This window comes from Syngnathus leptorhynchus, chromosome 5 (assembly GCF_054491065.1).
Source record: "Syngnathus leptorhynchus isolate UIUO chromosome 5, UIUO_Slep, whole genome shotgun sequence".
NCBI classification, from domain to species: Eukaryota; Metazoa; Chordata; class Actinopteri; order Syngnathiformes; family Syngnathidae; genus Syngnathus; species Syngnathus leptorhynchus.
Window position 1 is genome coordinate 18,150,565 of NC_141199.1, and position 23,058 is coordinate 18,173,622.

The window sequence follows — 23,058 nt, forward strand, 5'->3', positions numbered from 1 at the left end:
CAGTATCCGGTGTTGCCGAGCTCGCTCGCTCGCTCGCTCCGCTGGCTGGCTTGAGTCGGGCTCACTCTGTCTCTCCCCCTCACTCTCCGGTTCTCCCCCCGGTGCTGGCCAACTCCTATACCTGACATCAGAACGCCAGCGGGCGGCGGCTGAGAGGGCGTGCAGACAAGCGGCAGGCAGCCACGCAGCCACGCAGGCAAGCCACGCAGGCAAGCAGGCAGGCAGCCTCGCAGGCAGGCAACCTCGCAGGCAGGCAGCCTCGCAGGCAGTCGGGGGGTCGCGTGGTCCTAACTTCGATGACCCCTCATCCAACCCGTGGACTTACTTGCGTTTTGGAGTGAGCGCACACGCGCGCACGCGCGAGGCGGGGTCCCCATGGAGCACCGAGGCTCCCACGGGAGTTCCGGGCGCGCGGCCGACGCGCAGTAACGATGGACGGACGCCGCTCCCCGGTAAGCCCCGCCAGGAACTTTTCGGTCTCGCCGTTGACTTTTTGTACGCGTGCATGGGATGTCGTTCGCTATCGCTTTCTCAGTGCAGCATGGCAAGAAAAGCCTTTGGAGTGGTTGCTCCTCCTCGTGAGCAATGTTGGATGAGTGCACCGCGCCGCGCCGCGCCACGCCACGCCGCGCCGGCCGCGGTGGATTCATTTGTTTGACGGCAGACTTTGCTTGCTGTCATCCTCTCGCCACGGCACGCACGCACGCACGCACGCACGCACGCACGCACGCACGCACGCACGCACGCACGCACGCACGCACGCACGCACGCACGCACGCACGCACTCGACTTTGCTGTCGACCGTGCTCATGCAAATGCTCTCAGGTGCACGCGCGCGCACGACACGTGTTTCTTGCTTGCTTGCTTGCTTGCTTAATTGCTTGCTTACCTGCTTGCTTATCTGCTTGCTTACTTGCTTACTTGCTTAATTGCTTGCTTACCTGCTTGCTTACCTGCTTGCTTATCTGCTTGCTTACTTGCTTACTTGCTTAATTGCTTGCTTACCTGCTTGCTTACCTGCTTGCTTATCTGCTTGCTTACTTGCTTACTTGCTTACTTGCTTGCTTACTTGCTTGCTTGGTTTGGCAAGTGAGTTCCAGTCAATGGCGGTCACGATCTCCGTGGCGGTGGGCCCTCCTCACCAATCTTGTCATCAAAGCAAGATGGATATGCAGCATTGGACATGCACAAACAGGAGTTGCTTTGATTGACATCTGAAAAGATTCAAAGTGATCACATCTTTTTTATGGACTGAATTTTGTCATCAATCCCGGATTTCCAGAAAATCTCGTTTTGTGAGCAGACGGGTTGGCTTGGATCGGGGGTGGGCTTTCCTCAACGCTGCGCCCTCCTTCCAGGTGCTCCCCGTCATGACGGACGCCTCGGAACCAGAAGCGCACGGCGGGGGGAGCGTGTCGCCGGAGGAGGAAGCCGAGAAGCTGCCGTACCCCTGGCTGGCCCCGGTGGTTCTGATGGCGCTCACGCAGAGCAGCCCGCCCAGGTCCTGGTGCCTGCGGGCCGTGTGCCACCCATATCCTTTGGGCCTTGGTATGAAAGGTTCCGGCGGCATTTGAAGGAAAGCGTAAGGCTCACTCTGACAATCCAACCCATCCCAGCGGTGTTTGAGCTTCACGGCCCGGCTCGGCTCAGGCAGGGAATCTCCCTCTTTGGAGGAATCACCCGGTTGCCTAGCAACTCTGGTGTGACGGCCTCACTTTCGCTCACCTCTTTGAAACGTTCCCCCCCAAAAATCTCATTTGGCTTGAAATGCTCCCCCAAGCGCGTGCGTACCGTACCAGAGTGGCTTCAAACCCAAACAAACGGCCAATCATGAATTTGGGCCCGCAAAGCCGCTTGCTTCTGGAAGAACACTCCAATCAGGGCGTTTTTTTTTTTTTTTTTTTTTCCCTGCCACTTTGACGTGCTGCTCGCTTCATGTCACACGAGAAATGCGTGCACGCTAATTTATTCATCAGTGCATGAAAGATTGAAAAGGTGTTTCCTTTTGTTTATGTGGATTCTACTGCTGCTTCCTTCCCTTTCTCTCTCTCTCTCTCTCTCTCTCTCTCTCTCCCTCTCCCCATCCCTCCATCCGACAAAACGGGCTGGAGCTTAATGGCCGCCCAAAGTAGGCCGAAGCTGTCGCCCCTTCGTTCCTTCGTTCGTTCGTTCGTTCCTTCCTTCCTTCCTTCCTTCCTTCCTTCCTTCCTTCCTTCCTTCCTTCCTTCCTTCCTTCCTTCCTTCCTTCCTTCCTTCCTTCCTTCCTCCCTCCCTCCCTCCGTCCCTCCCGGCCCAGCCAATTAAGGTGTTTGCGGCATGTTGCCATGGTAACCGGTTGACAGGAGCGCTGCCCAGGCAATAATGGTGACAGAGACACTTTGACACCTTAGCTGTCTTCAAAATCTCGTTTAAACGCACCTTTGGAAGGCAAATTTCAAGTGGACATCAAAATCAAGCGTGCGGACGAACGACTGGGCCGGCCGGCCGGGTGGGCTCGCTGCTCGTCGTGCTTTAAGTAAGCAAGGGCTTTGGGTGGAAAGTGGGCTGGCAAGTGATGTGAGTGGCTTTGATCCGCCTGACCTTTCCCGCCCCGCCAACGGAGGGGGGACGCAGGCAGGCAGGCAGGCAGGCAGGCAGGCAGGCAGGCAGGCAGGCAGGCAGGCAGGCAGGCAGGCAGGCAGGCAGGCAGGCAGGCAGGCAGGCAGGCAGGCAGGCAGGCAGGCAGGCAGGCAGGCAGGCAGGCAGGCAGGCAGGCAGGCAGGCAGGCAGGCAGGCAGGCAGGCAGGCAGGCAGGCAAGAGTGGCGGTGGGTCTCCCGCTCGCTCCGGTCGCTCGTCAGCATGGGCGGCCGACTCGTACTTGTACTCTTTTCTTCTTTTGCCGCCCTGCTGCGGCTGCGCTCGACGACTTGTGCAAAAACGAGCGAGCCAACGAGCCAACAACATTGCTTCTTCGTCTCAGGCGCGAGCTTCCTGTTGCGTGCGTGCGTGCGTGCGTGCACAATGGGCCCCAAATGTTCCAAGTGTGTGTGCGCGAGCGAGCGAGCGAGCGAGCGTGTGTGGACATGCATGCGTTCTGCAGCGGCCCAGACGAAGCCGATTGGCAAACTCGCGTCAGTTGAGTCCCAAGGTGAGAGCTGTGTGGTTCCCATGGCAACGTGCGCACAGGGATGACACTGGATTAGCCTCTGCTTGCCGCCCCCCCCGCGTTCCCCCTCCCTCCCTCCTCGCTCGCTCGCTCGCTGTGTGCTGAAGGATTGTGCTCTCATTTATTTGCCGCCCTCTTGAGAGCAAAGTGTCGGCCAACGCAATGTGGCACGTGTGGTTTGGCATTCAGCGTCACAAATGGCAGTTTGTCCCTCGAGATGGATTTGCCGTTCAGTCGTTTGGTCAAGGTTGCAAATGTGACCCTTGACCTTTTGGCCACCTGGTTCGAGCGCGTCAGCATCTTGGCCATCCTGCTCAACTGCGTGACTTTGGGGATGTTCCAGCCCTGCGACGACACGCCCGTCCTCTTGCAGGTAACTTGGCCAAAAGGACAAATGAGGTTTGGCTGAAGTGAAACTTGAGGCTCTTCCCTCGCTCCCTCTCTCCCTGGGTCCCTCGCTCGCTCCCTCCAGGCACTGGACGACGGCATCTTTGCGTTCTTTGCCGGGGAGATGCTGGTCAAGATGGTGGCGCTGGGGGTCGTGGGGCACAACGGCTACCTGGGGGACTCCTGGAACCGGCTGGACTTCTTCATCGTAGTGGTGGGGTACGTTTTTGACACTGGTGCGGGCGGCGCTGACATTAAGCAGGAGCTGTGCGTGCGTGCGTGCGTGCGTGCGAGCGAGCGAGCGCCCGCCGCCGACACTTGTTTAATGCCCGGGAAATGTCAAGCAAGTGCGCGTGCGTCTTTGCCATTGGGCCGGATTGAACGGGCGGCGGGGGGCGCTCTGGCTCCGCTGTCGGTTCCAGGATGCTGGAGTACTCGCTGGACGGCCACAACGTCAGCCTGTCGGCCATTCGCACGGTGCGCGTCCTGCGGCCACTCAGAGCCATCAACAGGGTTCCCAGTGAGTTCTTCCCTCCCTGTGGATGAAAGCTCAAGGACGATGAAGCCAGGCCTCAAAACAGCCCGCTTTGTTTCTGGCCAGCATTGCACATGCATTGATTGATTGACACGCCAAGCACTGACATGGACTTGTGTGTGTGTGTGTGTGTGTGTGTGTGGTGAGGCATGCGCATTCTGGTGACGCTGCTGCTGGACACGCTTCCCATGCTGGGCAACGTGTTGGCGCTGTGCTTCTTCGTCTTCTTCATCTTCGGCGTGGTGGGCGTGCAGCTGTGGGCGGGGCTCCTGAGGAACCGCTGCTTCATGGCGGACGACGTCAAGACGTACGTCAGGGCGGGCCCCCGTTCTTCTCCGTGGCGTGGCGTGGCGTGGCGTGGCTCCACCGACCAATAGGTGGCCTATTTTGTTTTGTTTTGCCGGCGCAGGCGCCTGGACGTGTCCACGCTGAGCCTTTACTACCGGCCGGGCGGCGCCGACGAGCACCCGTTCATCTGCTCGGCCGAGCGGGACAACGGCATGCTGCGCTGCGCCGACGTGCCCCGCCGCCGCGTGGCCGGCAGGGCCTGCTGGCTGGCGGCCGGGGAAAGGCCGGCGTCGGCCGGCCCGTCCTGCGTCAACTGGCACCGGTACTACAACGAGTGTCGCGCCGGCGAGCTGAACCCGCACAAAGGAGCCATCAACTTTGACAACATCGGCTACGCCTGGATCGCCATTTTTCAGGTGAGACGTGGCAAAGCTACGAGCTTTCCAAACGACCTCCAGCCAAATAGGAAAAAGCGTTCCAGCGGTTCTCCCGTGGCAGGTGATCACGCTGGAAGGCTGGGTGGACATCATGTACTCCGTCATGGACGCCCACTCCTTCTACAACTTCATCTACTTCATCTTCCTCATTATCGTAAGCCGGCGGCCTCCGCCTTGCGATTGGCGCGGGACGGATGGATTGTCTCTTTGCCGGCAGGTGGGCTCCTTCTTCATGATCAACCTGTGCCTGGTGGTGATCGCCACGCAGTTCTCGGAGACCAAGCAGCGCGAGCACCAACTGATGAAGTCGGAGCAGCGCGCCCGCCAACTGCACCAGTCGGCCTCCACGCTGGCCAGCGACAGCCAGCCGGGCAGCTGCTACGAGGAGATGATCCGCTACGCGGCGCACTTGGGCCGCAAGGCGGGCCGCCGCCTGTCCCGAACGCTGGCCCGGGCCGGCCCGCTCTGCGCCCGGCGCCACCGAGCCGAGACCGACGGGCTGGCGCGGCGGCGTTCCGGCCACGTGTCGGGCGACCCGCATCCACCGCTCGAGGCACGTGGCCCGAGTAACGGAGGCTTCAATTACCCCGTGATTGCGCCGCTCCTCACGCACTCGGAGAGAGCGGTCGCCGCCGCCGCCGCCGCCACGGAGGCCGAGCACGGTGAGAAGCCAGCCGCCGGTGGGGGCTTAGCTAGCGAGCGAGCGAGCGAGTGACCCCGATGTGTTTTAGTAGCCTGAATGTCAAGTTTGGGAGAAGGTCCGGCCGGGGCGTTTTTTTTTGGGCGCCTCTTTTACCTGGGGTGTAATCCTACCCTTGGCCACAAGACGGCAGCACAGCGGTGAAAACGAGTTGTTCCATCCCGCTTTGGTGAGACAGACGCTGGTTTGAAGGACGGTGAAATGCCTTTTGTACACCTGACATACATCGAAACCCGAAAAAGACGCTGCATGGCGCTTGCTAAACACGGATGCTACGGCGACGGGTTGTTGTGTGTTTGCGACAGGCGGTCGCGCGGCGCTGCCGGGCGAGCTCCAGTCGGCGGCGGCGGCGGCGGCCTGTCCGCACTGCGACCGCCGCAACCGAGCGTGGCGGCCCCGGAGCAAGAGCCCAGTCGGCGGCGGCGGGTGGCCATGCTGGGCTCAAGTCAGGAGCAAACTGGAGCTGATCGTGGCCAGCCGATACTTCAACAGAGGCATCATGATGGCCATCCTCATCAACACGCTGTCCATGGGAATCGAGTACCACCAACAGGTTGGTTGGTTGGTTGGTGACTTTGAAAGTGGAAGGAAGCATTGGATTTGAAGGGGTCCCGATGTGCGCAGCCGCAGGAGCTGACGGACATGCTGGAGATCAGCAACGTGGTGTTCACCAGCGTCTTCAGCCTGGAGATGCTGCTCAAAGTGACGGCGCTCGGCCTCTGGGGCTACGTCAAGAACCCGTACGACGGCTTCGACGGCGTCATCGTCGTCATCAGGTGCCGTCACGGGGTGCCGTCACGGGGTGCTGTCACGGGGTGCCGCCGGGCCTCTTGTGCCTGCCTGCCAGCCCGCCCGCCTGCCTGCGTGCGTGCGTAACGCCTGCCTTCCTGCCTTCCTGCCTGCCTGCCCGCCCGCCCGCCGGCCGGCCGCGTGTGCTTAGCGTGTGGGAGGTGGCGGGCCAGGCGCAGGGCGGCCTGTCGGTGCTGCGGACCTTCCGCCTGCTGCGGGTTCTCAAGCTGGTGCGCTTCTTGCCGGCGTTGAGGAGGCAGCTGCTGGTGCTCGTCAAGACAATGGACAACGTGGCCACCTTCTGCATGCTGCTCGTGCTCTTCATTTTTATCTTCAGGTAAGGGGGGTGGGGTGCAGTGGATGGGAAAGCTTTGCCGTCCATCCATCAAGCACACCGTCCGCCTCCCGAGCAGCATCTTGGGTATGCACCTGTTTGGATGCAAGTTTGGCTTGCGCCAAGACAGCGGAGACACGCTCCCCGACAGGAAGAACTTTGACTCGCTGCTTTGGGCCACCGTCACCGTCTTCCAGGTTCCGCTCGCTCGCTCGCTCGCTGGCACATTGAGAGCTTTTTCCTGGCCCGTGTCCCGCAGCCGTCGTGTGTCCCGGCAGATCCTGACGCAGGAGGACTGGAACGCCGTCCTGTACAACGGCATGGCGTCCACCACGCCGCTGGCGGCGCTCTACTTTGTGGCGCTCATGACCTTCGGCAACTACGTCCTCTTCAACCTGCTGGTGGCCATCTTGGTGGAAGGCTTCCAAGCTGAAGTGAGGGCGGCTGCCGCCTCGCCGCGCCTCCCCGCGCCTCGCCGCGATCTTGCTTTCGGGAGCCTCCGCTTTTGTGCGTCTGGCTTTTAGGGCGACGCCAGCCGCTCGGATTGGGACGACGAGGCCCGCTCGCTGTCTTCCGAGGACGAGGAGAAGCTGAGGGAATTGTACGCCGCCGGTGGGTAGCCGCCGCCGGCTTGAGAGGCGCCATCTCGCTCCGGACTCAATTTTTGTTTCACCTCGCAAGAGCTGAAGATCTGGGCCATGATCGGCAGCCCCAACGGTCCCCTGAACCCCAGGGCCTCCATGCCCGTCGTCGGGCAGGCGGAAGCCACGCCCACCGTGATCTACGCCAGTGCGGCGGAGAGCCTCCAGCGGCAGAGGTCGCCGGTGAGCCGCTCGCTTAGCAAGCACAATTCCCCCGTCGTGGGTCTCTTTGGTCCGACGCGCTCGTCACGTTTCCTTCCGCTGGCTTTTTTTCTCTCGGCAGCTTTTTCGACGGCGGGACACGCTAGGCCCGCCCGCGGCGGCGGCGGCGGCGGACGGGCCCCCGCCGAGCCCGGGCCGGTCGGCCGAGATGGAGGCGGCGGCGGCTTCCGACGATGCGGACGAGGTCGGTCGGCGCTTTGAATGGGGAAAGCGGCGGGTCACCGTTGTGGAGGAGGACGTCGCTCCTTCTGTGCTCTTGCAGACTTTGTACCAGAAAGTGCGCAAAGTGCTGGAGCCGTACCAGCCCGAGTGGTGCGCCCAGCACGGCGACTGGTCATTCTTCGTCTTTGCGCCGCGCAACGGGTAGAGGCCCCGCCAGCCGCCGCCGCCGCCGCCGCAGCGCCTGAGTCCAAACGCTCTTTACAGTGCCTTTGCCTGCCTGTGCGTGCAGCTTCAGGCTGTGGTGCCAGAAGACCATGGGCCACAAGATGTTTGACCACATCGTCCTGCTCTTCATCTTCCTCAACTGCATCACCATCGCGCTGGAAAGGCCGGACATTCAGCCGCACAGCACGGTGACGCGCAATGGCCGTGGGAACGATCACGACTGACTAATCTTGCCAATTGTTCTGACTCCAAGGCATTCTCTGTGCTTGTCCAGGAGCGCGCCTTCCTCAGCGTGTCCAACCACATCTTCACTCTTATCTTTGTGGGCGAAATGATGATCAAGGTGAGCGAGCCAGCAAGCGCACTCGCTCGGAGGCCATTTTTGGAGCGGCTGTGGTTTGGCGCAGGTGGTGGCCATGGGCGTGTGCTTCGGCGAGGGCGTCTATCTGCAGAGCAGCTGGAACATCCTGGACGGCGTCCTGGTGGCCGTGTCCCTGGCGGACATCCTGGCCTCGGCGGTGGCGGGCGGCAACCGCATCCTGGGCATCCTGCGCGTCCTACGGCTGCTGCGCACGCTGCGACCGCTCAGGTGCCAGCCGGTCCCGCCCGTGCCGCGTGAGAGAGCGAGCGAGCTGAGCGCCTGCCCGCCACGCCCTTTCAGGGTGATCAGTCGAGCTCCGGGCCTCAAACTGGTGGTGGAGACGCTGATCACCTCGCTCAGGCCCATCGGCAACATCGTCCTCATCTGCTGCGCTTTCTTCATGGTCTTTGGCATTCTGGGCGTTCAGGTGAGCCATGCGTTTGCGCACGGAGCGAGAAAGGCCGGCTCCCGTCACGCCGGCCGGCCGGGATTGTGTGCGTGTGTGTGCGCGCAGTTATTCAAAGGCAAGTTCTTCCACTGCGACGGCTTCAACGTGACCGGCGTCACCAACAAGACGCAGTGCTTGGACGCCGGCCACCGCTGGCTCCGCAGAAAGTACAACTTTGACAACCTGGGACAGGTGGGCCGCCCCCAAGCCGTCAGCGCTCTTAGCCAATCTGACGTCAACCAAATGTCCCTCTGCCAGGCGCTGATGTCTCTCTTTGTGCTGTCGTGCAAAGACGGCTGGGTCAGCATCATGTACGACGGGCTGGACGCGGTCGGCGTGGACCAGCAGGTGCGGCGGGCGGGCGGGTGGGCGGGCGACCCCACCCCACCCCACCCCACTCGGTGGCTTGGATTGGCGACTAAAGGATGGCCGGCTGTATTTTCAGCCCGTGCGCAACAACAACCCGTGGATGCTGCTCTTCTTCATCTCCTTCCTGCTCATCGTCAGCTTCTTTGTGCTCAACATGTTTGTGGGCGTGGTGGTGGAGAACTTCCACAAGTGTCGCCAGCAGCAGGAGGAGGAGGAGGCACGCCTCCGCGAGGAGAAGCGACGCAAGCGCCTGGAGAAGAGGCGCCGCAGTGAGTTGCTTGACTTGGGCCAAAAACCTTCCGAGGGCTTAAGCCCAAAGACGCCTTCATGTTGTGTGTGGTGGTGGGGGGGGGGGGCAGAATGTATGAGGCAGCATGTGTCACACACACACACACACACACACAGTGAAATAATAGCGGTGCACGTGCACACGCGCGCGCAGAGGCCCTGGAGAAGCCGTACTACGCCGACTACTCGCCGCTGCGTCGCTCCATCCACAGCGTGTGCACCAGCCACTATCTGGACCTCTTCATCACCATCATCATCTTCACCAACCTGCTCACCATGAGCATGGAGCATTACAAGCAGCCTCAGGTAACCACGGCAACAGTCCCGCTCTCATCGCCATAGGCGACGCCCCGCGTCACCGTGCGCGTGTGTGCGGACCAGTACCTGGTGGAGATCCTCAAATACTGCAACTACGTCTTCACGCTGGTCTTTGTCATCGAGGCCGTCCTCAAGCTGGTGGCGCTGGGCCTTCGGCGTTTCTTCAAAGACAGGTGGCGCTCATATGAGAAATTGTGCTAGTTAGCAGGGAATGCCAAAACGCCGCCAGCACGCTCGCCTGCGCTTTTTGTGCTGTCCAGGTGGAACCAGCTGGACCTGGCCATCGTGCTGCTGTCCATCATGGGAATCACCCTGGAAGAAATCGACCTGAACGCCTCGCTGCCCATCAACCCCACCATCATCCGCATCATGAGGGTGCTGCGCATCACGCGCGGTGCGTTCAAGCTCTTCCAAACTCAAATGGATGGTGACAATTTCCCACCCTTTGACATTTCTACTCCCATTGCAGTTCTGAAGCTGCTGAAGATGGCTACGGGGATGCGAGCTCTGCTGGACACCGTCATGCAGGCGCTGCCTCAGGTGAGCCGGCAACGGCGTCTTTCTTTCTTTCTTTCTTTCTTTCTTTCTTTCTTTCGCTTGTGCCTCCATTTGGGATCTCAACGTGGTTCTGCACGCACGCACGCACGCCCGCCTCGCTCCCCTCCCCCGCTCTCCGTGTGTGTGGCACCGTATACACGTACTGTATATATGTGTCATACGGTTGTTTGTCCGTCTGTCCGTCCGTCTGTCTGTCTAGGTGGGGAATCTGGGTCTGCTCTTCATGTTGCTGTTCTTCATCTATGCAGCTCTGGGAGTTGAGCTCTTTGGAAAACTGGGTTAGTGCACGTGTGCGTGCGCGCGTGCCTGCGTGTTTGCTGCCCAACATGCATCGGAGACGCAATCCCCATTCCTCGGCCCCCCGTTTCCCGTCGCGGCCCGCTCTAAGGCCTCGGCGGCGCTTGCTTTCCAGAGTGTTCCGAGGAGAACCCGTGCGAGGGCCTGAGCCGTCACGCCACCTTCCACAACTTTGGCATGGCCTTCCTGACGCTCTTCCGAGTGTCCACCGGGGACAACTGGAACGGGATCATGAAGGTGAATGAGGCGCGGCCATACTTGCCGACGGATGGGCGGCCTCTCTCCCTCCGTCCCTGCCAAGCAGGCCCCATGATGATATTTGTGTTTGAAGGACACGCTGCGCGACTGCCGCCCGGGGGAGCGCCACTGCCTCAGCTACCTGCCGCTGATCTCGCCCGTCTACTTTGTCACCTTCGTGCTGACGGCGCAGTTTGTGCTGGTCAACGTGGTGGTGGCCGTCCTCATGAAGCACCTGGAGGAGAGCAACAAGGAGGCGCAGCTGGAGGAGATGGAGGAGCGCCAGGAGGCCGCCCGCAGGAACAGCGCCCCCTCGGCGGGCGGGGAGACCGCCGAGGGCGCCGGCGTGCCCGCTCAGGTCCGTCCGTGTCAAAAGGGTCAGTTGAAGCAAACGGGTCACGTGAGGCGCACTCGCTTTGGATGCAGGCGCGGTCAGAGGAGCGTGGCCCCGGCGAGCCGCCGAGCTTCGGCCGCATGCTGTCGCTGCCCGGCGACGGATGGCAGCCGCTCGGGTGCGTGCCTTACGACGCCTGCTCGGCCTACGGCTACTCAGGTGAGACTTTGCGGCGGGCTTTGCGTGGCCCGCGACTGGCCTCACGCCCTTTCTTTTCTCCGCGCGGGGCGGTCGCGGGGCAGGCTCGGTGTCGTCGCTGGGCTCCGGCTCCTCGTTGCAGGTCCCGGGCGCCCTCCCCGCCATCGGCCACGCCTCGCTGGGCTCGGGACACGGCGGCCGCCCCGTCATCCGCCTCAGCCGGAGCATCGACGAAGACTCGCCCCGTCGAGGCGTCCCGCCCGCCCGCCGCCTAGACTCGGCCCGCAGCGTGGACGGGTGGCGCTCGGGCCCCGCCCGGGCCGCCGACCCCCGCCGGCTGAGCTCCGCCGGGGGCAGCTTGGATGAATGCAGGCCCGCCCTGGTGTCCAGCTGCAGCGTGGACAGACAGCCGGCGCTCAGGGCCTCCGGGGGGCGCCCTCAGTGGCTGAGCCCTGAAGCCAGTCTGGATCGCAACAAGCTAAGCCCCTCGTATGTCCCCGACCCGGAGATCCCGACGTCGTTCCGTGCGGCCGGTCGACGGCTGCGCAGACAAGTCAGTGTCTTTTCTCGTGAGCTTTTGAGCGCCGCACGCACGCACGCACGCACGCACGCACGCACGCGACATGACTTGAACGTCTTTGCACCTAGGAGGCCGTGCGCTGCGATTCGTCGGATCAAATGGGCTCGGCCCACGACGTTTCCGGAGCCGGCGGCGCGTCTTCTCGGTCCACGCCGCCCTGCCGCCGCTCGTCCAGCGTTCACACCTCCGAGTTCACTCAAGCGCAGAGAGTCATCTCGTGCCGGAGTCGCGGCGACCAGGCGGGAAAAGAGGCGCCCCGGCCGGCGGATGACGCGGACGAGGAAGTGCGGCGCATCGAAGCGTGCTCGCACAGACACCTGGCGCCCCCCGATACCGACGAGGCCTGCGGGCTCCTCGGCCCATCCGTCTCGCCGGCGTGGAGCGGAAAGAAAAAGGAGCGGTTGAGCCCGCCCCCGGGGGAGGAGCCGCTCGCCACGGCGGCGCAGTTGACAGAGAGCGGCGCGGAGCTCAGGAGGCGGACCCTGTCGCTGGACGCCGCCGCTCTGGCGAGCGCTCAGCCCGAGGACGACTGACTTGGCGGGCCACGCCCCCTTTTGCTTGTTCTGTACTCCTGCTTGTTTTGCCCTAGCCTCACACCTCAAGCCTCAGTCACAGTAGCCTGTCACGCCATCTGCCCGTCCCTTCCTAAGGACGTTAAGCAAGATGCTTAGGTGGTAAAATGTCCTCCCCAAGTAAGATTTGTCAAGGTCTCACGACACCTTCAAACTTCAAATATATTGTCATTCTACTATGAGCTTACATGTCACAGTCGTTGAAAAAAAAGCCCGGTAGCCCAAAAAGCTCGAAATATTCCGACGTATTTCAAGGTATCTCAAACGGTTGAAATCAACGAATGCTTTTAGTTGGGCCTTTTTGTCCGACGTTCATTTCGTTAGCAAGGTGTCGTGTGACCGAGGCTCGATGGCATCTCTACCTCGACCTGCTCGGCTTGACCCCTGCTCACACTCGCAACTCTCTCGTCGCGTTTCACTCCTTGCTCGATGGCTTTGTATTCTCAGGGTAGCATTAGCGTTAGACTGCCCCCTGCTGTCTGAAGTAGGACCCTTTTTGGGCGGGCTTCCGAGCCGAGACCCAGCGACCGTCTTTATGCAACGTCTGTCCGAGGGGCTTGGTTGAAAACACCTTGCTCGGTGGCGGCCCCTGCCTGGAAAAATGAAGAATGAAAAATCTATGTTTGATGGAGACAGCAGCGTTGGCGAATTTTGAATACATGACAGGACGTTGGTTGCATCCACGATGAAATGTTGCACACGAAATAAAAGGACAGACTTTGGCTCATCACTTGCACTCATCGTCAACATCCCACCTCTTGTTGTGAAGTGCGCGAGCGGAAGCAGTCTTGTTTGCTTGGGCGCGCTCGACCGTGGTCCTCAGCATCCTCCTGAGCCATCGCGCAGGACCCCCCCCGCGGACGGACCTCCTCCCCCTCCCTGAAAATGGACGACGTCCCGGACTTGGTTCACATCTCCATCTCGTTGTGGATCCAACCCAACGACGGCGACGTTTTCTTCAAGGTGGACGGAAGCCGGTTCGGACAAACCCGAACCGTCAAGCTGCTCACGGGCTCCAAATACAAAATCCAAGTCCTCGTCAAGCCCGGAAACGTCGAGGCCACGTAAGAAAAGCGCACAAAGCAAGCGAAAGAACCGAGACGCGGTGCAGTCTACCCAAACGGCATCGTTATTAGCGGTGTCTTAAAAATGCGCGGCGTCACGTGACCTCGATCATTGACTACTGTACGGGAGCGAGCGAGCGAGCGAGCGAGCACGCACGGACGCGCAAGAACCTGCTGCCGAGCTCCTCGCATGAAAACGTGCTGGCTGACCGTGGTTAATAGAATAACATTATAACCATAATAATCATCTTTGCAGCCACGCAGGCAGGCAGGCAGGCAAGCAGGCAAGCAGGCAGGCAGGAGGCAGGGCACGCTCGCCATTTCTTAAACGGGACAAACACAAACGGAAAGCAGCTGCGGCTCTCAGCGCCCCTTAAAGGCGTGATGGCCACAAGCAACATGTTCCACCGTTTGACATTTTTCATTGGTCGTGAGGCAAAGCCAAAATGTTTGGCTCATTCTGAATTTCCGAGGCTCAACTTCACACCGCCCAAATCTGGTTTCATTTCGGTCACGAAATTCAGGGAGGTGTAAAACATGCCGAGTGAGTTCCTCTTCTGGATTTTGCGTGTGCGTGTCAGCAACATGAACATCGGCGGCGTGGTCTTCCCGCTGGAGGAGCAGTCTCGGGACGCCGACGGCGTCGTCTACCACGGACGCTACGACACCGAAGGCGTCCCGCACACCAAGAGCGGCGACCGGCAGCCCGTGCAAGTCAGCATCCAGGTAAGTAAGGGCGGCCGCGAGCAGCCAGACCTACCTACCTACCTACCTCGAGAACACTTTTTGTGAAGCGGCGAAGTGGAAGCGAGCCCAAGGTCGCAGGCGTATCACGTGCTTGTGCTGTTTGCTGTGCTTGCAGTTTGGGCGCGCCGGCACCTTCGAGACGCTTTGGCAGGCCAAGTACTACAACTACTACAAGCGCGAGCACTGCCAGTTTGGCAACAAGTTCAGCAGCATCGAGTACGAGTGCAAACCCAACGAGACGCGCACCCTTATGTGGATCAACAAGGAGGCCTTCAACTGAGCGCCCCGATAAGCGCCCCAACTGCGTGCCCCCCCCCCACCCAAGCCGAGTGCAATTTGGTGACTCCCCGGCGTCCTCCCTCACCTGTTTCTTGCCAACTCTTTTTGTGTTTCTCCTTGATAAAAGCAACAAGAAAAGCAAAAGGTCGACTCGTCTGCTGGTTTGTTCTCAAGCCAAACGCTCAAGCGTGACACAAAAGTGACGAGAAGTCTATGGAAACGACAGAGCCACGTTGTCTCTTCTCCCTATTCCAAAAATGATAACGTGATCAAACGGGCCTCCCTCAGCATACAAAAGCATCTGCTCCATAACCACAGGTTGTCCAGTACCCGCGAAAGGAGCGGGAACACCGACTTTTTCCAAATCTAATCGGGTAAATGTCGCTCGAGCGAGCGAGGTGGCTGTCACGTCACGTCACGTCACGTCACGTCACGTCACGTCACGCCCCTCCCCTCCCCTCCCCTCCCCTCCCCTCCCCTCCCCTCCCATCGCCTCCCTCCCTCCCTCCGAGTCTTGGGGCGCCGAAGCCCCGCCCCCTGCCGCAGTGCCGCTCGTGCTAGTCGGCTGGCAGCTAGTCGCTCTCCTCAGTCTCCTGCTTAGCCGCGTTAGCTCAAGCGCCCGGCCCGATCGTCAGCCCTCCCTCGCAGACCTCCCCTCGACAGGCAACATGGTAAGACTCGAGGACGTCGCGCCGGCCAAGTTTCGTCGGGTTGGCGACATTTGCAGGCTGCCGTTCTCTCGCTCGCTCGCTCGCTCGCTCGCTCGCTCGCCGTCCTAATACGATCGATGGGCCTTGGACGTCGGGGTTCGTGATGGACCGACGGACGGCACGGCAAAATTAGATTGATCAGATTCTCTTCTCAGGGAGTGTGACATGTTTCTTTTCCGACACGAACATTTGAAGATGCTTGAGGGCGTTCGGATGTGCATCCATTTGGCGTGAGCTGGGCTCTTGTTGTTGATGCTACAAGCTTAGCAAGGCTAGCTCTGGCAACCGGAAGTGGGCTCGGTCGTCGTAGAAGCGCTGCCAAAATAAAAGTCGGGGGATTGTGTGGGCGAAGACAAGCGTTGGCAAGTGGACGCAATTGATCGATCACCGAACCATCAATGAATATCAATATCGGCGAATAACAGAAAACGGCTTCCCAAAATCATCACCGTGCGTGCAGTCATTGCAAAAACGAGGGTGTTTTTTTATTTTTTTATGCTGGCATCAACTAAACTGAATATGGAGAAAAACAACCAAATCTTCTGGGGTCTGAGCTAAACAATGATGAAAGGAGACGATGAATTTGTGAAATAACGTGATGTTGTTTTGGTTTCCAGGGGAACGAAGCCAGTTATGCTCTGGACATGTGCTCCCACTGTAAGTATGCCATCAGCAGCAAACGCCAGCGCGATCCCCGACGTATTTTTAGTATTCTTAAAAGGACTGTCGGGTCCCTCGGCACGCGTGACATCCTTTTTCGCTGTCAAAATGTACTTTTCAAATGCGCACCAAGAAGAATGATGCCATCAAATCAATGCGGGCCAGGAAACTGCGGGGTGAGCGCTCTTGTTCTCTCGCAGGGGTCCAGTTGGTTTATTACGAGAGGCATTAAAAAAAAACAAGCCTTTGAGGTCACTTTCTATTTTTTGAATGAGCTTTGTACAAACCTGGCAATTTTGATCGGTTGATTGTGGCCGACCGGATTAAAATCGCCGGCCAAACGAGAAGCGTCTCTCGTCGGATTAGCCCCTCCCCCCGAGGGGGGGGGGGATTAACCCCGATGCCGAGTCAGGTTTAGACAAGGCGCCATGGCCACAGCCTGCCGCGAATCGGGTGAGTTTGGGAAGCGGCTGTCCTGGTGGGGGCGAGGCGTAGGCCCCCCGCGAGTCCGTCCGCGAGCGATTCGCGACGACCGATCTGATTTCGCGCGCCGTCCGTCTCTTGTCTGTCCGCTTGTGTCTTCAGTCGACGCGGACGAGATTAAGCGTCTGGGCAAGCGCTTCAAGAAGCTGGACCTGGACAACTCGGGTTCTCTGAGCGTGGAGGAGTTCATGTCCCTGCCCGAGTTGCAGCAGAACCCTCTGGTGCAGCGCGTCATCGACATCTTTGACACGGATGGCAACGGCGAAGTGGACTTCAAAGGTCAGTCGTCGCTCTCGCTGGCTTTGTTCGTCGCCGATGCTTTTTCTTTTTCCCTTCAGAATTCATTGAGGGCGTCTCTCAGTTCAGCGTCAAAGGAGATAAGGAGCAAAAGTTACGATGTGAGTCAACTCCAGAAATTGACCATTTTTGGGGGGTTTCCCCCCCACGGTGCGAGTCGTGCAATGGATCTTGAATTCAATTCCGTTTACTTGGCACGAAAGGCCAACGTAACCCAAGATTGTTGTCACATTTGCACGTTTTTGTCGAAGTCACGCTTTTGCTAAGTTCCAAAAGCGAGTCCGTCTGCAGCGTCGGTTTTGCCTTCCAGTCGCCTTCCGCATCTACGACATGGACAAAGACGGCTACATTTCCAACGGCGAGCTGTTCCAGGTTCTGAAGATGATGGTGGGCAACAACCTGAAGGACACGCAGCTGCAGCAGATCGTCGACAAAACTATCATCAATGCCGACAAGGACGGCGACGGAAGGATATCCTTCGAGGAGTTCTGTGCGGTCAGTTTGTCCCCCCAAAACAAATCCAAGTTGAAACAAGTCGGGCCTTACCTCGTTGACACGGATTGCTGAAAGATCAGCTGCTCTCCAGATGATCATGCAGTCGACTTTGTTTTGTGGCAGGTGGTGGGCGGCCTGGACATTCACAAAAAGATGGTGGTGGACGTGTGACGGGCTTCCCGCTCCTCGACGGCGCCCGCGGCCCCTCGCCCCCTTCCTCTCCCGTACAAAGCCAAACTCTCGCGGCAATCGCTCAAACAGGAAGCGGCACTTTCCCGAGCGCTCGCAAGGCGTTTTTATTGTTGTTTTGTTTTTTGCCGAGCGACCGCAATTTGCGGCGTGTTTGTTTGCGTGTGCGTGCGTGCGTGCGTGCGTGCTTTTATTTATTCTGCCGTGTACAGGAAGCGCGAGCGTGCCAACCGGAGGCACGCACGTGCCTGTGATCGGCCCTTTGTGTTGTCGTCGGTTAGCCCGGCGCGTTCATTAGCATGTTAGCACGCGCTCACTGGCGCAGCGACGAAGCGTCCACCTTGATGTTTTTTCTTCGTCATCTCCCTGCTGAGCGGCTACCAAACATTTTTTACAAAGTAGAATTTGCTGTGTGGTTTTGTTCTTTCGTGGTGCACGTGTGCTCAATGGCGCCGCCTGCTGTTCGCATGTCAAACAGAAAGTCTTTCACATTGATGCACTCGGCCCGCTTCGTCAACCTCACAAATCGCCCCCGCCTTTTTTTTTTTTTTTTTTTTTCCCGGCTGACGCAGGCCCTCGCTGTTAAACGTCCAAGCACAGAAGCAAGAAGAGAAAGTTAAAAAAAAAAAAAAAAAAAAAAAGTCTTATTGCGTGCACTCGGGTGGTCACGTGACCTCCCGGCGAACGTCGCATGCGTGATGTTTGCATGCGTGTGTGTATTTCTTTATGGGGCGTCAGGCGCGGCTCGCCGTGGCGCGATCGGCTGACGCGAGCCCGGTGGCCGGCGGCAGTCGCCCGCCCGCAAGCCGGACCGGCCGGCCGTTTTGGCGACAAACGAAGCCAACTCTGAGCGGTCGATATGCCGGCTCGTTTCACGCAAGGTCGTGCGACTGTGGTGTTTACATGTGAATACTCATATAAATATGACTAGTGATGAATATGAACATTTCAAACACACCGTGTTGCCAATTAAAGGTTGATGTAGAAAAAACCCGAAAGAGACGCTCTTCGCTTTCTGTCTGCACCTTGGCCATGACGTGAGAGCATGGGACGAGAAACGACGCTCAAACATCTTCTACATTTAGACATGTCATATTTTAAAACATCATCTGTTTCCAATCTAAGGTCTTCAGGGTGGCGCTTTGGATGTTTAAGACGGAAAGATGTGCAGAAATGTGGCGGGGCGGTATTGCCTCCAGTTGCTGTTCCAACACGTGAAGGGAGGGAGGAGGAGTGGCTAACAAAAAAAAAGCGCACGGCAGTAGTTTGGCCAAGTCATCGCGTCGCCTCAAAGTCCCAAACAATTTGGAGCTCACCGTTTGGGGAAATCATTCCAGCACAAATGCTTCCTCTTTCTTACGCTGTGGACATTTCCGACTTGCCGCTTCGAACGTGCTCTTCAATCTAAAAGAAGACAGCAAGAGGGCTTGCCCTGCCTGCAAGGGCACCTTGCTAATGCTGCGTGACATAGCGGCTTGAAAGGACCACACTACCCACAATGCCGCGCTTCCGATTCCGGGTGGGCGGTGCCGACAGCCATGTTTGATTTGATTACGCCGTCCTGGCTGCGCCACAACCGGATTCGGCACTTCTTTTGCTCGTTTTTTTTTCTGCTGGCTTCTGGACACCCTGAAACGTCCGCCTTCGCTCCATTACACGGCGAAGCCGCCACCAAAGTCCAGACGAATCCATCCACCGTGACGGGCGCCCCCCCCCCCCCCGAGCGGTACTCGAAGATGAATCCCGAATAGTAAGTGTCGCTCTTGGCTGTTGTCAGCAGTCTCCGAGCAGGCTCCGGCCGGCGACCGGCTGAGCTGTCTGTCAGCAGCTAAGCTAAAGCTAAGCTACAGTGAAGCTAGCTGGCGAGCTAGCTAGCGCCAGCTGCTTTGTTAGCCTGCCTGCCTGCCTGCCTGCCTGCTTGCCTGCTTGCCTGCTTGCCTGACTGCCGGTAGAAACACCGGCTCGGCTCGTTTGATTTTGTTTGAGTCGCCCAGGCGTATGTCAGCACGTTGTCGCCCCTTTGGCATGATTGGGGCGATTCAAAGTTTCCTTGTCGGCTGGCTAGCGAGCTAACCGGGCGGCTACGTAACTTTAGCCGAACGTCACAATTTTGACGCGTTTGGCTGTGAACCAAACGACGCTTGGCGTGGATGCCAAGCAAACGGCCAAAAAAGAAGAAGAAGAAAAGACCACCAAACGAGCTTTAAAACGTGATGCGATGAGTCACGAGTTGTCAACAGGAAGTTACCACATCCGCGAGTCAAGTTAGCATCAGTGTGTTGTTGATCATTACGTAAGTCACGCCTGACGTCATCACTCAACGTTCATGATGATTGATTTCATATGAGGTAAAACGAAAGGAAGAATATTTTTCGTATTTCTGGCGGAATTCAAATTTACCTTCAGCCTCGCTCACCGACACACTGCAGATGGCTTTTTTCATTGACGACTTTAGACTCTTCCTTTAATCACTGATTCACTGCAAACATCTTCACGCTGTCTGTGCGGGTGGGTGGCAAAATTAGGAAGAGGGAAAAGAAATTACACGCAGCGCATACTTAGCAATCTCTCTCTCTCTCTCTCTCTCTCTCTCTCTCTCTCTCTCTCTCTCTCTCTCTCTCTCTCTCTCTCTGTGTGTGTGTGTGTCCAGTGACTATTTATTCAAACTGCTGCTGATTGGAGATTCCGGCGTTGGAAAGTCTTGTCTGCTGCTTCGCTTTGCAGTAAGTTTTTCTTTTGTCATTTTGTTTGTCACCGTGACAACCACACTACTACGTGTGGGCACGTTTTGTGCGCGTGTGTTTGCCCGCCCGCCCGGCCGCCCGCCCGCGTGCGTGTCTATGTGCATGTGTTTTGATGCGTGCGACTGTATGTGATTCTTTGCGCACGTTTGCACACGCACGTGTGTGCCTGCCCTCAGGACGACACGTACACGGAGAGCTACATCAGCACCATCGGCGTGGACTTCAAGATCCGGACCATCGAGCTGGACGGGAAGACCATCAAGCTGCAGATTGTGAGCAGACGGGCGGCCCTGTGGCGCTCGCTAGCGCGCGCGCGCGCGCACCGTCGTACGGACCTTTAACACGTTGCGGCCGCCCGCTGCGGCCCGTCTTGCTGTGGCAGTGGGACACGGCCGGCCAGGAGCGCTTCCGCACCATCACCTCCAGCTACTACAGAGGCGCGCACGGCATCATCGTGGTGTACGACGTCACCGATCAGGTGGGCGGGGCGGGCTCTCGTCCGCGTCCCCTCGTCTGCGTCCCGGCGGCGCAGCAAATATTGACTTTGGATCGGACGGGAGATGATCCAGCCGCTTTGGCGGAGAAGTAAGTCTTTTTCAATTGGGCTTCAGGAGTCCTTCAACAACGTGAAGCAGTGGCTCCAGGAGATCGACCGCTACGCCAGCGAGAACGTCAACAAGCTGCTAGTGGGCAACAAATGCGACCTGACCACCAAGAAGGTGGTGGACTACACCACGGCCAAGGTCATCACCTCACCCCCGCCCGCCCGTCCGTCCGTCATTCCGTGCTTGCTCGCGTCGCACCAATTTATATGAGCGAGCGCGTTATCACCAGCGCTCCGGTTGACGGCCGGGCATCTTTATGCCGGCCGTTGGCCGACATTTCGGCCTTCCCTAACGACGTTCTGAAGTTGCCATTGCCGCCGCTGTCCAGGAATTTGCCGACGGCTTGGCCATCCCCTTCCTGGAGAGCAGCGCCAAGAGCGCCACCAACGTGGAGCAGGCCTTCATGACCATGGCGGCCGAGATCAAGAAGAGGATGGGCCCCGGCGCCGCCGCCGGCACCGACAAGTCCAACGTCAAGATCCAGAGCAAGCCCGTCAACACCTCGTCCGGAGGCTGCTGCTGATCTGGCTGGCGGGCGGCCGGCGAGCTCGCCACGAGGAGCTCTGCTGCGTGCAGCCGCAGTAAAACAAATTGGACACCCGAGTCAGCAAGAGCACGGAAGCTGGCTGGCAGTCTGCTTTTTTGTCTTCACACACTTCACCTGTGCAGGTCCCATTTTTAATCCACACCCACGCTTTTGTTTTCTTTTTGTTTGTCTCTTCACATTGTCCTCATTTTGCAATGCAGCACACGCAGGCACAGGCGCGATCTTCCATCTCGTGCCTTCTGGCTGCTCTTAGCGGGGCCCGACAACCACGCCCCCCCCCCTTAAATGTAAATACGTGCCGCTGTGTGCTAGCATGACGCTAAGCGGCCGACGTGTGCTCCGTCGTGGCCCGGCCATCTGTAAAGTGTATATATGACACCAAGTCCATTAAACCATGAAGGAGATGTTTGATACCTCGCCCGCTACGACTTTTCTACTTTTTTTCCCCACTTTGTTTAGGAGCGTCAATCACGCTTTGAAAATACTGGCGGTACAACCAACAATCCATGACATTTCTAAACCATTTGTAGTCCAAATTTGAGTCAGTCATTTGGGCCTGCTGATGCGCAACGGGTGATTTGTTGCTTCATCTTTTAAAAAATAAACTATTCAGATCCCCAAAGATTTTCTTTTCCCGTTATGACATTTTTTCCCCCCTTGGTGTGGCCGCTCAGCTCTGCTGCGTTCATCAGGTCTTCATCAGGTCTCCGGAGCACCCGGGGCCATTTGCCGCAAACGCAAAAACAAAACGCGCGGCAGCGACACTTGACCGGCAGAACAAAAGATGACTCCAAATGCAAAAGCTGCTGACATATACATAAGATTTATTTATTAAAAGACACAAAACGTTCTTTCTATAGACACTGACACGGGGATTGCGACTGTGCTAAATGTGTCCAAACATCTCCTGGGAGGCGTAGGTCATGTAGAGGAAGCCGTCGTCATCCTGGTGGTCCTCGTAAACCTGAGCCATGCTCAGTGTCATACTGGCCAGCCCGCTGTTGTTCACCAGCAGGTAGAAAGCTTGCGTGGGCAGCAGCGCCATGCGGTTCCTGGGGAGAGGAGGAGGAGCATATTCCAAAGATTCATGGCAACTTTGGCAGCGGGAAAAGTCGAGTCTTTGCTATGTGGGCAGGCACACTACTGCCCTCTGGTGGTGGCCACACCCAATGGGATCCACTTGTTTCATTCGTTCGATTCCGCTTGCTTCGACTAAATTCTACTAGTATGAGGTTACCTGATGATGGTGACAAACTGGTTCATGGTGAGCTCATGTGGAACAAGAAACTTTGTTTTGTCCAAAGGAGGGAGAAACTTTTCCCGCTCGTAGCGCTCGATGATGACCTGAGAAGAGGAAGTCGCATGTCAGCAGTACATCTTCAACCGAAAGCTCTTCTTCATTGGTTGACTCACCGGGATCTTGTTGGGGAATTTGGAGCGTATTCCCGCCACTTCTTGCTTCCTGGTGGCTGCACTCAAAGCAAAAGACAAGCATTTCGTTTCAACACTTTTCTTTTTTTTCTTTCTTTCTTTCTGTCGGCTGGGTTGCTTTACCGAAGCTTTTCCTCTGCTTGAAGGGTTTGCTGTGCAGCTGCTGGCTCCTCTCCAGCGGAGGCATGACGAGGACCGGTGGGTGGGTGGGCGCGACCGTGAGCGCGCGCCAGGCTTCAATTTTAAATCGGCGTCCACACGCGCACGCGCACGCACACGCGGCTGTGGCGCATCAGCTGATGAGCACGTGGCGTCGGTCTGCCGGCTAGGCAAGGCAAGTCAACTAAGTGACTGACGGGACGGGACGGGAGGGGAGGGGAG

At 58.4% G+C, this 23,058-nt stretch overlaps 5 protein-coding genes across 5 annotated transcripts; 4 read left to right on the forward strand and 1 right to left on the reverse strand.

Moving 5' to 3' along the window:
- Positions 1-435: 435 nt before the first annotated feature.
- LOC147057538 (voltage-dependent T-type calcium channel subunit alpha-1H-like) lies at positions 436-13,244 on the forward strand. Its single transcript, XM_085911628.1, has 33 exons — positions 436-452; positions 3,336-3,519; positions 3,619-3,752; positions 3,956-4,053; positions 4,216-4,375; positions 4,478-4,772; positions 4,855-4,947; positions 5,011-5,455; positions 5,799-6,046; positions 6,118-6,269; positions 6,434-6,619; positions 6,696-6,813; positions 6,895-7,050; positions 7,141-7,228; positions 7,298-7,440; positions 7,541-7,842; positions 7,931-8,054; positions 8,141-8,209; positions 8,274-8,455; positions 8,528-8,654; positions 8,742-8,867; positions 8,934-9,023; positions 9,121-9,313; positions 9,487-9,638; positions 9,714-9,823; positions 9,911-10,044; positions 10,120-10,190; positions 10,408-10,486; positions 10,621-10,742; positions 10,837-11,100; positions 11,169-11,295; positions 11,379-11,827; positions 11,923-13,244. The coding sequence occupies exons 2-33, from the start codon at positions 3,364-3,366 to the stop codon at positions 12,385-12,387; spliced, it is 5,658 nt and encodes a 1,885-aa protein (XP_085767754.1). The 5' UTR covers positions 436-452; positions 3,336-3,363; the 3' UTR covers positions 12,388-13,244.
- Positions 13,245-13,273: 29 nt separating this feature from the next.
- On the forward strand, positions 13,274-14,797 carry cnrip1a (cannabinoid receptor interacting protein 1a). Its single transcript, XM_085912160.1, has 3 exons — positions 13,274-13,490; positions 14,072-14,216; positions 14,353-14,797. The coding sequence occupies exons 1-3, from the start codon at positions 13,312-13,314 to the stop codon at positions 14,515-14,517; spliced, it is 489 nt and encodes a 162-aa protein (XP_085768286.1). The 5' UTR covers positions 13,274-13,311; the 3' UTR covers positions 14,518-14,797.
- A 217-nt stretch (positions 14,798-15,014) lies between these two features.
- ppp3r1b (protein phosphatase 3 (formerly 2B), regulatory s1ubunit B, alpha isoform, b) lies at positions 15,015-18,338 on the forward strand. The gene is made up of 6 exons (XM_085911574.1): positions 15,015-15,187; positions 15,844-15,883; positions 16,472-16,648; positions 16,708-16,767; positions 16,977-17,161; positions 17,285-18,338. Exons 1-6 carry the CDS (start codon positions 15,185-15,187, stop codon positions 17,330-17,332), a joined length of 513 nt encoding a protein of 170 aa, XP_085767700.1. The 5' UTR covers positions 15,015-15,184; the 3' UTR covers positions 17,333-18,338.
- A 352-nt stretch (positions 18,339-18,690) lies between these two features.
- On the forward strand, positions 18,691-21,667 carry LOC147057541 (ras-related protein ORAB-1-like). Its single transcript, XM_085911573.1, has 6 exons — positions 18,691-19,100; positions 20,001-20,073; positions 20,271-20,366; positions 20,477-20,572; positions 20,706-20,837; positions 21,028-21,667. Exons 1-6 carry the CDS (start codon positions 18,889-18,891, stop codon positions 21,220-21,222), a joined length of 804 nt encoding a protein of 267 aa, XP_085767699.1. The 5' UTR covers positions 18,691-18,888; the 3' UTR covers positions 21,223-21,667.
- Positions 21,668-22,050: 383 nt separating this feature from the next.
- map1lc3c (microtubule-associated protein 1 light chain 3 gamma) lies at positions 22,051-22,952 on the reverse strand. Its single transcript, XM_085912013.1, has 4 exons — positions 22,801-22,952; positions 22,660-22,715; positions 22,484-22,590; positions 22,051-22,298 (listed from the first exon to the last, which is right to left on the reverse strand). The coding sequence occupies exons 1-4, from the start codon at positions 22,862-22,864 to the stop codon at positions 22,133-22,135; spliced, it is 393 nt and encodes a 130-aa protein (XP_085768139.1). The 5' UTR covers positions 22,865-22,952; the 3' UTR covers positions 22,051-22,132.
- Positions 22,953-23,058: the final 106 nt, after the last annotated feature.